Below are 16142 nucleotides of genomic sequence, written 5' to 3' on the forward strand. Positions count from 1 at the left end.
GCCAAAAACTGCTTAACTGGGTTGTCACTTCCTATTAAATGACTGGCTGTTTAGAATAAAAAAATATATATATATTATTTTTTGAGGGGGTGATTAGGTGATCTTTATAGTCAAAACTGTACTTGCCTGTAAAGTTAACAACTACTTTAATAATGGCGACAGCTTGACAGATTTGACTGATTGTTTTTTGCAACATAAAATGCTGTTTAAATTTCCCATGGAATTAAAAAAAATCTATCAATCTATTCTGGAATGTATTATTGCTATTTCCATATTTCCAACAGGAACATTTGTCATCTCTCAATGTGTCGTTTTAGTCGAGAGCATAAGCAGAAACTGGTCCGCGACAAAAACACCAGCAGACCTTTTGCACCAACCTTCCGTTGTTCTAAAGCGCCACGACCCGGTGCTGTCAGCAATGAGGCTGCAGTAATAGGAATCACGAGTAACGTGATCTACTCGAGATTCCCCTCTGCGTCAGTTCACAGACGACACATCTCCACAGCTAAAACTCAACCGGCGTGCATTGTGGTCACATCAAGCCAAGCTGTCAAATTAACATTCCCACATTTGTATGGCAACGGGGGAGCCGGAGGCCGAACAAAGACCACAACCGTGACTGGATTAACATTGCATCGGTTCAAGTGACACAATTCAGTTTTGTTGCTTTCAAGTGGCGTCAGATTCACGGGAAGGAGTTAAACTCATAAATCACGGCACCCCAATTTAGCCAAAAATGATCATTACATTATTATTACATGCTAATACCGGTAAAGCCTAGCCACCAAGTCTAAGAAACCGCATAGCAAAAATCTTTTAGCAACTTCTATTAGTGACAGAACATGATTTGAATAAGGTCGCCCAGTGTTTAACAGCAATGACGTTAATTGGCTCCGCTGTTTTGTGACAGTGGGGTGGAAGTGCAGAATGACACATTTTCACAAATAGGCAGATGGCTAAAAATTCACGTGGTTGTTTAATTTCATGCCTGATAATGGGCAGGCACTCCCGTGAAAAACTCAGTCTTATATAATGTCTCCTTTCAATTGGAATAGGACTGGACAGTTGTATCTGCATCACCTGCACAGACAGACAGATGGACAGGCTAATGCACAGAAAGACAGATGAGATAGGTAGATGGATTCCAGACAATCGAACTGCCCGTGGCAGGTGAGTTGGCATGGGCATGTTTGTTGATTTTGGTTGCAGCACATCCTGATGAGCTAGACAACAGCCTGCATGGAAGAATAAAAAAGGTGACTCTACTCTATATTGTTCCGAGCTTGCACATTTCGACTCTTGTTTCAAGTCACGCACACTGATAAAACTGCGATTTAAGAGGTAGTGTGACAGCGGTGAAAGTCATTGAAGATCAGCGGTAAGATGCGCTTATTTCACGGGTTAAGCGAGTCTGGTTCCCCGCCTCTCGAGCTCCACGCATTCCGGAGATTCCCCCCACCCCCACCCCACACCACCCCCAGCACAACGTTGGCTCACCTGCCCTCCTCTTTGCATGACTTCTTGGCAGCATGTGTTCAAATGCAAACTACGCTAAAGGTGAGTTTATTCGCCAGGGGATTTATAAAAGAAACGAGGGGCCTGAAGTAGCCATCTTTGCATCCCAATGGCACGTGAAGGTCTCACGAAGATGTGTACGTGCCTCCTCCAAAAAGATGAACGCATTCTCCTCTGTATAGATTACTTAAAAATATATCACATAGCCTTTTCATCCCATAAGCGAGTATTTAAAGACTTTTCCGAGGAGAAAGTAACACTTAAATCCCCGCCTCATGTACGCCCTAATGCTTTCATTTCTCCCGACTTTTCTAAACTCAACATAGTTTCAAGAGAAGACGTGAAAATAAATACCTCCGTGGGGTTGTTGTTGATGCTGAGGCTTGGCCAGGTGGCGGCTTTCCCCTCTACGTCTGCACTTGAAACTTCATCGTTTAGTCCCATACGTGTGCGAGGGATCAACTCGCCTCCATAGCCGAGCGACTGAGAAGAACCGAAGCCCCCTCCGCGAGCTCCTTGCTTCCCAAACAGCAGTCCCGAGCACGGAGGTGGGGCGAGAAGGGAACGAGCACTTCTGATTGGTTACAGACAGAGGTAGGCGGGAATAACCGGGAAGGTTGGGCTTGTTGAATGGACCAATGAGAGACGATGACGTCAGTTTCCCTGGTTACACTTTTTGTCAACCGATACAATCGAGGAGAGGAGAGACACCAAAAGAAAAAGTGGTAACCGATTAATTTTACCATTTGATATCAACTTTAGTGTGCAAAATCCGTTGCAAAAATTGCCAGTTTTTTGTTGCTTAACCAGATTTTGGACCGTATATTGTTAGTTTGATGGATGGACAGATGAATAGCTAGATAAATTGCTGTTGCATGCTAGATAGATGTTGTATGCTGTGAATACATTTTGAATATAACTTAGCATTTTTTAAGAATTATTTGGGTTTAATTTTTTTCCCAATGCATTTCAAAGGATGTCATTTCTAAACTGCTTGAATACAAACAACAAGACAACAAGTGGAGATATGCATTGTGTTGTACATAGTAAATTAACCTATTCCACGGTTGCCTAAAATGACAGCTACTTGATCATTCACGCATAAAATAATCTTATATAATGGTAGAGTACAAAAGTATTTTGCATCTTTAGTTCTCAACACAGATACATTTCAGTAATGTTTAATGTTGCCCACTAGGGGCGCGCGTGCGCTTGCGTTTAAACACACCTTGCCACTTCCGTGTTTATGTACCTTGGCCGACGATGACGTCATCAATATGCGATATATTTTTGTTTTGTAAATAAGTTACAAACAAAACAAAATATATACTTTCCTTTAAACGTCATAGCCAGTTGTTTTCTTCACAAACTGTTTTGTCACTTGTTTACCTTCAAACAGGTAGCCAGTAACATTTACAATTATTTTGCCCTATTTTGAGAAATAATGATTAATTGTTTATATGACTAGTTCCTGTATTTTTTTTTTTTCACAGGTGATTTGATATAGTGAATACAAAATTACACCACTAGCACCTGGGCAATGAATGTAGGAGGCCAAACGTTTATCACCAGCTACAGACCAGAAGATTTGGGTGAGTTAGTGGAATTAGTGTCAAATTTGACCTGGAGGTTCCTTCCTGAATGGAATTCCACTTAAATGTCCTGACGTGGCTTTGATGCTCTTGTCCCACAAGGCTTGTTTGTTCACCTGTCTTTATGGCACTCAGCAGAACTGCAAACATAAATGTCTTAACACTGCAACTCTGCTCCGCCTGCTGGGCAATCTATTCCGCAGTGCATCATTTGAACCGTGGCCTTTGTCTTTTCTTGCTGAAGTCAGTGAAAAACAACTTTGGACATTTGGTTTTATATTCTTTCAGATATCCCAATGTAGTCCATCCTAAGTTGCTCTTAATATCAATTATTTATCCCATAAAAATGCTTGAAGTGTCTATTAATTACCCTCCTCACACATCCACATTTTCCTTGCTTTCCATAGGTGTGCTAGCATAAATTACAATGTGGTAAAATATATTATTTATTACCGTATGCCGTAGAATTCACACGTGTTGCACATAAACTAGTCACAAAATACGCAGAATGCATGCATGCGTGAATTTACTACAATGACCATGAATCTTACGAAGTCCTTTCCTATGAAATGCTGGCAATAAAAATCGAAGTTGACCGAACTCTAGTTGCCAAGAAAGGACATACATTATTAATCTTTTGTGATCACTTGTTTATTGGCCGACCTCGTTTGCTTTTTTTCCTCGCAGATAAACTGACAATACAACTGAAGAATGGCCTGTATAGATCAAACTATAAGCCGGCGGAATACGACAAAATGCAGGCCATGGTTGACGCCAAACGGCTAGAGACTGCTGCGTTTGGAAACAAGGTGACGTCTAACCCAACAAATTTTTTTTTTGTGTGTACCGTTGAAATATGATAACCATGTGGTGCCGTGAATTGACATAGTTGGATTGCAAAACTGCAACATTTCTATGGATTTGTCAACCCATTATTATTATTTGGATTTAAACCGCCATTGCGTAATATTTAAGGGTTGAAAGAGAGCAGCGATATCAGTGCCGCACACAATAGTGCTTAGTTTGGTTAATATTCATCAGGCTGCCTGGGGTCTATTAAAAAATTGTTTGAAGTTTGACTCAGAGCGCAGGGAAACGTGTGTGCTTGTGGCCAAGCAGATTAGGCTGTTCAACCTGCAGTGTTTTAATTGCATAACTGTCGCAGGAGCCTCTTGATTTTTTTTGTATCCTTAAACTTGCCTTTGCACTCATCCAACCTCACTCGCTGCATAACCCAGATAAGACATTTTTGCCACTGGCGGAATAGCATGCTCGGCGTTCTGTACACATCTCCCATAGTGATGGAGGGTAAATAATATATCGCCATTTGTTGCCTTTGGTGCAATTTTTATTTTTTTTAGATGACACTCAATTATGCTCCATTTGAATTCTATGGTCTGGTGCATTACATTGATTTTTGTAGCGAGCCATCCCACTTCTGATACCATCAGTAAATCTGAACAGTCATTTCAAACTGGGTTACCTCAGTTGTTAAACATGGTCATACTTTTTAAATGAGATAAATGTGCAAAGCTAATCAGTACCCAAAGCACATAAAGCGTTGACCCGCTAAATCAAATAATCTGACATCAATGAATTTCAAAGTTGGACTTTTTCTGCCTACACTGCAGTGATTTCATCTAGCGGTGTATTCATCTTCCAGGTTAGGAGGACCCGATGTGTCGCCAAGGAAATAAAGGAATGCGACATATTACGGCAGCACAGGCAGGTGTGGAGCCGAGAGTGCCCTCGGCTACAAAAAGCCGAGTAAGAGAAGCCTATTACTCCCAGTCGTTATCTGCCGCAGTCGTCTGACTTTGCTATTACACTAAACAGCCACTTAAAAACCCCGACGGGGATCCGACTGACCGAATTTGGGTGGTGCTAAAAAAGGGGAAACGGAAGATCAACTCCAATGAGGGGGTGAAATGGTAAGATTAGAAAATGTTGACTTGGAGCGAACACAGTGGGAGAGAGTGGCAGTGGAGCTTTAGAAGCCGATAGAATACATTAAACGGGAGGGGAAAAATAATCATGTTTTGTGAAGTGACAAAGGCTGCAAGAACCCCCGGGGTGCGGTTCTGTTCGCCTGCGTCATGGCCGAGGTTCACGATGTACTGTCCACAAGCGGGAAACTCATTAACGAGCGACCATGTGCATCCGACACGTTGGTTTATATCTTGTGTGATTGTACGGAGATTTTGAAAATCAGACGCCGTGAGTGTTTTGTTTTGGTTACTTATATTTACGAGAGGGACATTGAGCACATTATGGGCCCGATTTAATTTTCCCGACGAGTGAAACCACGGTAAATAGACACAAAGCGTATCCATCTTCTGTATTTACGGAACAAATCACACCTTTGGCGCTCTTAGCGGCACTATAGACCTTTTTTTTTTTCTAACCAGCAGCTATTTTGAAACAGAATTACTGGTAATAACAGGTAGCCCAAATAATGGCACTCTGTTTGAAAATATACTTAGAGCTTTGTTAACCCGTTCAGTACCGTTGCCGTTTATAACCGTCATAGAGTTTCCTCCAAATGTTAAGAAGCAGACATGCGGTGATTTTTAATTCTTTATCCACAAACAGGGAAAAGGCTGAGAGCGAAATGCGAGATTTTATCGACAACATCAGGCCGCTCAGCATAGAAGACACCGCTATCTTCTCACTCAAAGATTACGGTAAGCTACAGAAGCCTCAAACAGCAATTCCACAACTCAGAAGAATTCTCCTTGGTCTGGTGTTTAGAGGTTTTCCTCGAGAGAGACCGGAAACCCTTCGTAATGGGCACCGTGGCGCCGGTTCGTCAGCTGAAGGAAGACTTGAGCTTCAGGTTGGAGCAGGAGCAAAAGGAGGAAAACAGGAGTCCTCAATCAAACTGGGAACAAGTCCAACATCAGGTGTTAAGCAGAAGAGACCAAAGATAAAGTTCTAAATTGTAATCAAATCTTTTATTCCAGGTCACTTTTGTTAAAGACCAGCAATCTATCATAATGACGAAACTTCAAGAAGAGTACAGTGATCTACAAGAGGAGATTAGCGATCTCGGTTTGGAGGTACGCTTCTTGCTTATCATCAGCTTTGTATGCCAATCTTGAAAGATGAACCTCGCCTGTAGAAATATCTCCAAACCTTGGATATCTTGGTGAAAGACAACATTCCAGCAGAAGTTTTAGAGTCAGACTGCCCTTACCCGGAACTGAAGGAGTCGCTGATCCAGGCCTTCCACTCATTATCAGAAATCCACCACGGTCGACTGCAATGTCTTCACGAGCACCTGAAGAGAACAGACAAGTCGGTGTGACATTTTTTTGGACATTGTTGTCAGATGTGTGCAATAATTATTTCAATCACGTAAACGTGTTTCAGATACTGCGGCTGGTGTCCAGATGATCACCTACGCTTCAATTTCACTTTGTCGCAGTACACGCAAGACATACCCAACTATCGGGTTCTATGCTTGCATATGCTTCAAAGGGTCTTCCCGGAGAAAGGCAAACAGGATCTGGTAATGTGCAAAAAAAAAAAAAAGGTTTTAAGCCATTTTCTGCATCATTTTTAGTCATTTCCACTGTTAAATGAAACGAAAACAAAACGCCAAAGTTTTCCAAGATTGCCCATTAAGTTCTGCATTAATTGAAAGTAGAGCGCCAAGCTTTCTCCTCATCATGCAGCTAATTAATGTAGCGAGAATATCTTGCTTATAATGGGCCATATTTCGCTTTTTTCATTTTAGCAATTACAGTTTTGCACGCCCTGGGATGCGCACACACCCATTTGCAATATTCACAAAATCATCTTATGAGATCTAACCCGAAGGCAAAATGATAGTGATGGCGACGTATTGATAAGTGTCTATATTTTTGTTCTTTCTAATGCATATTGGTCCCAGCATGGTGGCGAGTTGCTGACATCATGGCTTAGTGTCACCATGACAACAGTCTGGCACTCCGAGACCTCCTAATATTGCATCCGCTTGAATGCTACATTTAGAGCTCAGTCTGACGGAGATGCGAGGAAGAAAACGGCAATTTATTTTCTAGAAAGAAAATCAGACATTGGCATGTGCCGTGTTGTTGTCCTTTTAAATGGCTTTTTATAAATGAAAACAAATTTAATTACAACACAGTAAACTTCAACATGGAGAGAGATTCAAGCGGAAATCAAGTTAAAAGTTTTCTCCGCAAATAATAAAATAAAAAAATAATATAAAATGTATAATATATAAATATAAAATAATAAGATAAATAAAAATGATTTAATGTAATGTGACAAAACGGGGGTTCACTGTGTAACCCATTTTAACTCCGTCCCAGTAAGTCAATAAAAGCGTGAGATAAAAAAAAAAAAAAAGAACAGAGGGTGGGATCCTTCACAAGTTTGACACTTTGATACATTAATAAACATGATTTGCCTCACAGCCTCGGGCGCTTCACTCATTTTCAGCAAAGCCAGCCAGCCAGCCGTCTAATGCCTTCCCACCATCAGTTAGCTGCTATTAGCCGAGAGATGAATATCATTGGCCGCGTTCCGCAAAAGCAGCCAAGTGATGCCGCCACAGTGAGCCCCCTGACACAATGATGAATAGCATGTGGCAGCTCCTCGCGCACAAAACCAAAAGATCTTCACCACCTTTCCCAGCGAGGAAATCGAGAGGAGAGACTTTTTTGTGTTTTAGTTTCTAATGCCCATTTGTCAGAATTTGGAACTGAAATTTGTGATGTTGCTAACTACCCGCAGATGGAGCATGAGCGTGCGTTGGCCAGGCAGCGCTTCACGCAGACCCAGATAAAGGTTCTGACCCAACAGTGGCAGCAGGACCAGGAAGAGCTCCTGGCTAAAGCCTTAGCCACCCTGCAGGAGGCCAGGGACGCCGACCAGGAGGAGTTGGAGCTCCAAAGGGACCGCCAGCATCAGCAAGACATCTGCTTCCATCTAAGAGAAAAGGTAAGTGCCACGAAATGCAAACGAGCTAATAAAGAAGAACCCTGAAAACATTTGATTCGTTTGTCTCTGAGGAGCGCCTGTTGGCATTCACTCGACAACCTTGTTACTCATGTAAACAAATCTGCTTTTTTGTGTGCTCACAGTTTCTCAGCCAATTTTGGAACGATAGTAACGCCCCGTGGCTTTTCTGATAACTGTCTCGTTTTGTAGAGAAAGAAAAGCTTAACTTGAATTTACAGTTATGGTCGTGATGCCTTAGTTAAAGTGAGCTGTGGAGCTTCATTTAGACAAAAGTTGTACTTTGCCTCCATTTTGTGGCATCATACGGAAATGTAAATATTTATGATATATATTTTAATTTCATTATAACCATGCTAAGCATTCATCAAAGTAACTCCCATAACTGTTTGGAGTCAGAATAAAAAACAAAAGTGCTAGCTTCCCTGAATGCAAAGCACCAGTGACAGACGTTTTCTAAATCCTCCCTGTGCCTCCACTGGATGAGTTTGGAAAGCTTTTCTGGTTTGGTTCTCACCTCATCAGGTTGGCTGGGCTCGGGAATAAATCCTTTCCAATTGATTTCAGAGCACCACTGGCTCTTAGGTTGCATCATGCCGCCAGTTGCTCAGCCTGACGGCGCTTCCATTTCAAACGAACGAGATACTTCAAGTCATTTCTGCTCCTTGCAGCCAGCCCGCCATTCTTCTTCTTTTTCTTAGCCCACTGATTTATTGTTTGCGCTTGCTTTCATATACTCCCACTTCTTTCACACTTTGGAGTATCTTCATTAAGCATTTTATAGATCGTAACTAAAGCCAGACGGGAGTGGTAAAAAGCTGCCACATGTTCAAGTTAACTAATTTGTCAATTTTAGCTTGTTTCAGTGAGTTTAACAATTTTGTAAACGACGATTCACCGACTTGTTTTGTACGTCCATGTGTGCGTGAGTAACTCCAGTAGGCGTGTGACACTTTTCATCTTTTGTCAAAAATTGTCAATTTTGCTCACGCTTCTTCCTGAACTGATTCACTCCATTATACCGTGAATTGTTTGACTATTAGACACGCAATAGAAAATTCTAAAAGCTGCTGTGACTGAAGACGTCAACGTACAATTAAGGTTTTTGAACAGGCAGCAGCGCACAGATAAAAAAAAAGAAAAAAAAGCCATTCTTTTGTTCCTTTGACAGTCTTTACAATGCTGCATAAAAGGACCCTGCCGGCTTGCTTTTATTTGATGCAACATTGCATTGTAAGGAATTAATACTTTAGGCTCTTCAGAGCCTCTTTGTTGCCATTGTGCTTTCTGGATTAAATTTAAACATTGGCATTACATTCAGAACTTGCGCTTTTTACTGTAGGTTCCAATGTTCAAGCTAAGGTCGTTGACCGATACGCTGGCTCCAGACTAGCTAGCTGAATATCATGCAGGCAATTTTGAACAAATATTTTTATTTATTATATATTTGTTTTATATATTTATTTATATAATATATTTTTTAAATACTTTTATATTTATCTTTATACAAATATTTATTTGTATAATTTTTTTCTATACATTTTGTTCTTATTTGTAATATTAATTAAAGAAATAAATGCTGTATCAAGTTTTTGATTTTATTTTATAATTTATTTTTAAATAAATTAAACTTCTCAAGTCATTTTTTATTTATACAACCACATCTGTAACATTGACCACGAGTGCTTTAAATGTCTTAATGATTTTTTTTCCACAGTATTTTGTAACCTAGTAATGGTTTAGTTTGTCTGAGCCCCCCCCCAGACATTCAACACATGCAAAAGCTTCAATGACACTACCCGGCGTTAATCCGTGCGGGAGCATTTTAATTTTCAGTCCATTCCTATGGCCACCCTCTGCGCTCTCTTCTCAAACGGCCTGGGAATCTGCCTGCGAGCTCGGAATGCCGCACTCAAATAGCCGGCACGCCGCAGAGAGCCTGCTGCATAACGAGCCTGTCACTCACATGAAAAATGTTGCAGCAGTGTGTGTGTGTTGGGGGGGACAAAAAGTTATGCCAGTGTCTCAATTGGGGAGAGAGACTTGACCTTGAAAAACATGCAAATTGAAGGAGACCTATGTGTTGTACCTGCACAAAGAAATCCAATTCCAGAGCTGTATCAGAAAAAAAATGTTGATTTAAATATTGAGTCATCATTATTATTATTACACTCTTTGCCGTTTGGAAATTGCATTCTACTGTTTGGTTTAGAAATTGTACAATGCTCGTGCATTCACAGCTGCAGCAATGGCGGGCCCATCAGGAGGAGGTTGCCGAGTTACAGGCGGCCATCGCTGCCAGACAGCAAGAGGAAGCCGAGGCCATTTTGAAGCGGGAGCAAGAAAAAGAGGCTGCCATGCGGGCACATCAAAAGGAAAAGGTGAACCCGCTCATACACATGTGGCGCAATCATAATCGGACGAAGAAATATTGTGGGTATAAAAAGTGTACACACCCCTGTAGAAATGCCCGTTTTTTGACGCATAACAAAATAAGACCGGGGAATCGTTTCTAATTTTTACCCCTTATTGTAACCAATTTGTTTAAAAAATGGAGCAGGGAGGTCATTTAGTTGCACAAGTCTGCACACCCTTATAATGTGTAGCTGTGCTCAGAATTTACCAACGACATCCAAACTCATTAAATCACAGTCACAAGCAACAGGGGTGTGTAGACTTTTTATATCCACTGTGTACATCTGTAGGTGATCTGCCTCATGTTTAAATTTTCTTTCAACATTCTTACGCGTAAAAACACAACTGACTGACATGTTGCAAGGTATTTTATCAGCAATACGTCATTGTGCCTACAGACCAACTTCCCTTGAATAGGAAGGAGCATAATCATGTGACTGTTTAATTAAGTCTTTCCCCTGGGCTGAGACACTGATTAATGAAAGCATTTACCATGCATGTGATTCCTCATAATTTACCGCCATAGTCGGCCAGACATTGAAATATCATCTCATTTTGTCTATTTATCTGATTTCGCCTCAGTTGCGATCAATAGGACACGAAAGAGCTTTGCGCAAGTCAGATTAAGGAGCCGACGTCACCGCCGTTCTCTTCGTTGATTCAACGTCAGCGCTAATGTTCTCCCTTCAGCTGCGGAAATTTCATTTGGAGCAGCAGAAGAGGAGGGAGGAGTTGGAGCAAAGGGATCAGGAGAGGCTGGCCAAACTGAGGAGCGCCATGGACGAACAGGCCAGGCAAGACAAAGAGAGGTGAGCAATGCATTGTGGGAGATGGAGTTCTCACCACTTGGCCTTAAAGTGAAGCTTTTATATTAATTCATTGATATTGTTGTGTCATGTTATGTCATGTTATGTCATGTTATGTCACGTTATGTCACGTTATGTCACGTTATGTCACGTTATGTCACGTTACGTTACATTCTTATTGTTGCTCAATCACTTTGATGTCGAAGAGCCTTTTTTGGATACGGTACAGTGCCTAACATGATTTGCTTTGTATTTCGATCACCCGCTACACTCCTATTGTGTGACGATATCCCCGCTTCAGATGCGACGGTGAATCAAAGGAAGACTCGTGAGGCCTGCGGGGTATAAAAACAGAGTAGCAGAACTGACAGCCTCATAAAAAGCTCCAAAGCTTGGAGGTTTTCTGTGTCAGGAGCCATGTGTAGTGTGTGTGCGATTGCGGCGCAGTAGCAGATGGAAGGGAGGGCATCTGCCGGTCTTAATGTCTTCACCCTCGGCGTTCTCCCCAGGGTACGCTTCCGGGCCGAGATGTTGCAGCGGCGCCAGGAGGCGAGAGAGGCGTACAAGCTGGAGCGTCAGAGGGAGGAAGCGGAGAGGGACAACCGTTTGGAAGCTCTTCGAAACCAGGTGGATCATTATGTGCTCTTAACCCGCTCAACCCCATTGATTGGATCTGTCACTGGAACCGGTGCCCACAAGTCTTTTAATCTGTGCTGAGGCACCACTGCCACCATTTGGTAGCAAGTCAGAAGGCAGACATCGTCGCAGGAGCTCATCGAATAGGAATACTAGCTAACGTTGATGTCACATTAAATGGCAATTCTGTTAATTCAGGTTGCGGTGGTGGCCGAGTCCGACGCAGAGAGGATGATGGGAGACACTCAGTCTTGGCGGAATCGATATTTGACTCTCAGAGAAGATGATATCCAGAGGCCTCTCTTTGGACTCCACACATACACGGCCGACCAGGTGAAAATTCACTTCAAACAATATTGTCTCAACTGGAGTCTTATTTTTATAGCATTCTCAAAAATATGTATTTACGATAAAACACAAAAGTTATTTGTCGGGCTTGGCAATTCCTTAGTCGGTCGTATCTGAGCTCCGAAGCTTTCCAGCCGCCACCTGTTCCAAATTTGTTGTGTTGCCTTGTCTTTCATCTGCAAATGCTCGCTGACCCGCACTGTGGCATTTCTTATGCAAGCATTTTGGCGGCTTAAACAATGTTTGCCCTGCTTTTCGCAGACTGTTCTAAACAGCCTTGAGCTCAAGGCCGCCGGCGCAGTCTGTGGTTGATCTTATGTAACCATGACTAATAATTTTCTAACTTGGAGAAACTTCTCCCCGAAATGCTAACCAGTGAGAAATTAATCGTCAGGCATGAAATGACTTTCAGACTATTAGATGTCAGGCCGGGTGTGAAACTTGAAGCGTTGCCTTCTTTTGTGTCGCGCAGATTGTCGCCGATCCCAGATTGCGGGTCGAGCAGGCCCTGAGGGATGCTGGCTTGCACCACACGCAGTACGCCCAAGAGGTCATGGCCCTCATCAAGCCTCCAAAACCACCCCGACGAGACACCAAATCTGAACTCCAGTTTTAAGCAAGCATGTGAGAATCAAACTACTACTTCTGAATATATTTTATATTTATCTATTGACTATTTTTGAGTTCGAAAATAAGATGATAGCGGCAGTTAGCCTCGTTAGCTTTGGCTAGTCTGTGAGCCACGCTAAGTCTTCGATGCTACACTGTAATGCAGTTAGCCTTGTTAGCTTTTGCTAGTCTGTGGGCCACAGTTAACGCCAAGTCTTCAATGTAATGTATTAAATACCACGGACAGCAATTGTGTTTTCATGAAAACTTTATTTGTATTGCATTGACTACAAGCACCAAATATCACGACACGACCGCGTTGTAACATTTTTCATCGTGAGGCATTCAACGCTACAATGCTACAAGCGCGTGGCCATGTTTTGACCGAGAATGAGACCTCTAACAAGAAATAGAAACAACAAATACACAAATAATGTAATATTCATTTTGTTTTTCCAACAATCAAAGTAAAATGCTTATATGAACAGCAGCACCAAACTGACACAATACAAATGCAAATGCAGTCGACATCATATTTAACTTAATCAAAGTGTCTAAATAGAAGATATGAACATTAGGTACAGTATATACACACACGTCTGTGGTATCTATATACATTGATTAAAAGGGCAAGGATTTTTTTCAAACAATATGTCCTAGGCGTTTCTTGATGAAATGGGCCACCAGGACTTGAGGTCTCTGCTGGTACTCCACCAGAACATCGTGAGGGGACGTAATCTGGTCGCCCTCGAAGCGGTTCAGCAGCGTGACGCAGATGACGGCCGCTAATAAAATCCCCAAAAAGAAATAATTATGAGTGAGAAAATTATGAGTAATTTTAAAAAATGTATCATGAGCGCACCGAACCTCACCTTTGATGTCACACACGCGACACATGGCCGCAAACACGGTGGACTCCATTTCGATGTTCCTCACGCCGGCTTCGTACGCTTTCCTCAAGTACTCCAATTTTTCTTCTTCTGAGAAGGAGCACAGAGCCCCATCGAGTCGTCCTTGACCTGAAAAGCGAAGGATTCTCACGGTTTTGTCGTCGAGGACCTTTAAACAGCAGGTACCGCGGTTTCCACGTACCTTCGTAGAAGTCATGGGTGCACATGGTGTTCCCGATCACAGCGGGAAGGTTTTGCAGTTCTTTGGAGCACTGCAGAAGCTCACTGGCGATACCTTCGTCCAACTCCGTGCTACGCGTGATCACTTTACCCAGAACCACCTGCTCAAACTGAGGCCGGAAGGAGTAGTCCACCGCCTTTTCCGTCACCACCACCGTGCCCGGAGCCAGACCTAGACAAAATAACTCCTTACTCATCTCCAACGAGAATTTTTTTTTTAGAATGTCGTGACTATTTGGAAAGGGGGAAAGGTTGTTACCGACTCCGCCGGACGTTCCGAGACGAAACAGGATCACGTCCTTGCAGTGGGCATGGTGGAGCAGTTTGATGAGCTCGTGGAGCATGATGGAGATGGACGGCACGCCCATGCCGTGCTACGAAAACAACGCTTGTTATTAGAAGGCTCACGTAAGACACCCGTGGAACTATGTTGAAGTAAGGGGAGGAGCTTAATAAGCACTGGCCTGTAGAGTGGAATACTCACACTTATTGACAGAACCGGTCCCACTTTATACATGCAGTAGCGATCGGTTCCCTCGCAAATATCGTGGACTTGCGTCGGGTCGCCGGAGAGTTTCAGTTCTCGGTGGATGAACTGAGCGAAGGCCTTCATCCGATTGGCGCTGCCGCCGACGCAGACAAACTGTGAGAGAGGATATGGTATCACGACTTTCCGCCAGCCAGCAGCCGGGGTTGGTGGTTTGTTTTTGCGGGTCGTACCTTAATGTCGCCAAACATCTCTGGCAGGTTGTGAGACTTGGTACTCAAGCTGAAGTGATACAGAATGTCCTCCTCCAGAGTGTGCAAGTAGGGATTTTTTACATGAACCTCTTGTCTGAAGCAAAAAAAAAAAAGTCTTAGCTCATGGAAATGAATTGATTATGACATAATCAGTTTCTACCATTTTAAAAAAAGAATACTGGAAAAGTCAAGACTTTTTTTTGTGGGTCTTCTCATAATAGGCATGTCTACCAAATTTCATCTAACAAAGAAACTTTACAGGGGCTAATTTTTGGGAAAAGCCCATTTTGGAGCTTGCGCCAAAATGCTAATTATGCGCTAATGACACCTTGAACTCGAATACATTTTTGCAAGATTGAACCAGCAAAGATCAGTTGAGTTTTTGAGTCTAGAAAAGTTCACAAAATAAAACTAAACTATTTGAAAATGGCCTAAAGGAAACTTGTTTAAAACCTCAAAACATGTAATAGCAATTTTTCAAGTATTGTCATTTTTTCCACCAATTTGTAGCATGCAAACTGAAAAAATACTTACTTGATATATTCACTGTGGTCGTTCCCCATTGAGTTCAATAGAATGGGTGCCATGAGTACAAGAAAATCAAGTCAAAATTTTTCAAAATATCGTCGCCGCTGCTGCTAATGTCTCAACTAAGTTTTTGCCTCCGACTCCAGAGTTGATATAGTCGTGACCTGTGACCTCACTGCTGATTGGCCGGGCAAGAGAGGAGTAGCATTCAGTAGTCTCACAAAAACATTCATCGGGATTGGGGGTCAATCAACTGGCAAATGATTGGTCTCGTGTGCGTGCCCTCAGAAAAAAAAGCCGTGACTAACCAACGTGTTATGACATTCTACTTTGACTGGGTACATCGAGATAACCCTTGACCCCGACTTGTCAACACGACGACATTATGTCAATCTGCTCAACATGCAACCAATTGCGTGTTGTTGTGACTCCGAGAACATTTCGCTAAACTGTCTTTTGCCACTTCAATTTCCAGATTTTTTGGGGCCTTTGGCATTGGAATATTTTTTTTCCTCCCCTTGGCTTACAGAAAAAGCAAAATTTGCCTTAGGGTTCTTTTCCAATTTATTTTATTTCTCCCGATACCAACCAGGTTTTATGTCACGGTTACCACACGGCTTGAGATAAACATTCCTTTTCTGTTTCGTCACAAACATTCCAAGACACTATGTCTAATCATTGTCTTGTTTTTTTACCTTTTATAGATTACCCGGTAACCAGATTTTGACATTGAATATGAACTTTGCACAACTCTGGCTACTGATTAGCAAAACAGCAGAATCAATAAGTACTTTAAACATTTACTCCTATTGTGGCAGGCCAGCAAAGTTGTCATAACACTTCTATTTATGCAT

The 16142-nt window shown here is 42.2% G+C and overlaps 3 protein-coding genes across 5 annotated transcripts in view; 1 reads left to right on the forward strand and 2 right to left on the reverse strand.

Annotated features, from left to right (window-relative positions):
• Positions 1-2040, reverse strand: part of LOC119114972 (plakophilin-4-like) — a 31541-nt gene extending 29501 nt beyond the window's left edge. Inside the window, exon 1 of the mRNA XM_037239029.1 lies at positions 1870-2040. The gene's annotated coding sequence lies outside the window, so the exon portion shown is untranslated. The remainder of the gene's footprint in view (positions 1-1869) is intronic.
• Positions 2041-2161: 121 nt separating this feature from the next.
• On the forward strand, positions 2162-13290 carry LOC119114988 (coiled-coil domain-containing protein 148-like). 3 transcript variants are annotated; one of them, XM_037239067.1, is made up of 15 exons: positions 2162-2240; positions 3009-3107; positions 3795-3916; positions 4771-4874; positions 5700-5791; positions 5859-6010; positions 6071-6166; positions 6229-6404; positions 6480-6618; positions 7851-8057; positions 10316-10456; positions 11181-11299; positions 11806-11923; positions 12131-12265; positions 12753-13290. In XM_037239067.1, the coding sequence occupies exons 2-15, from the start codon at positions 3056-3058 to the stop codon at positions 12894-12896; spliced, it is 1797 nt and encodes a 598-aa protein (XP_037094962.1). In that variant the 5' UTR covers positions 2162-2240; positions 3009-3055; the 3' UTR covers positions 12897-13290. The 3 variants fall into 3 exon arrangements, with proteins under 3 accessions (XP_037094962.1, XP_037094963.1, XP_037094964.1); XM_037239068.1 differs by lacking the exon at positions 2162-2240 and adding an exon at positions 2828-2914; XM_037239069.1 differs by lacking the exons at positions 2162-2240; positions 3009-3107; positions 4771-4874 and having other exon boundaries at positions 3847-3916.
• On the reverse strand, positions 13140-15432 carry upp2 (uridine phosphorylase 2). The gene is made up of 7 exons (XM_037239104.1): positions 15295-15432; positions 14740-14854; positions 14504-14662; positions 14279-14393; positions 13982-14191; positions 13762-13908; positions 13140-13674 (listed from the first exon to the last, which is right to left on the reverse strand). Exons 1-7 carry the CDS (start codon positions 15345-15347, stop codon positions 13532-13534), a joined length of 942 nt encoding a protein of 313 aa, XP_037094999.1. The 5' UTR covers positions 15348-15432; the 3' UTR covers positions 13140-13531.
• Positions 15433-16142: the final 710 nt, after the last annotated feature.

Source organism: Syngnathus acus, chromosome 21 (genome assembly GCF_901709675.1).
Source record: "Syngnathus acus chromosome 21, fSynAcu1.2, whole genome shotgun sequence".
Taxonomy (NCBI): domain Eukaryota; kingdom Metazoa; phylum Chordata; class Actinopteri; order Syngnathiformes; family Syngnathidae; genus Syngnathus; species Syngnathus acus.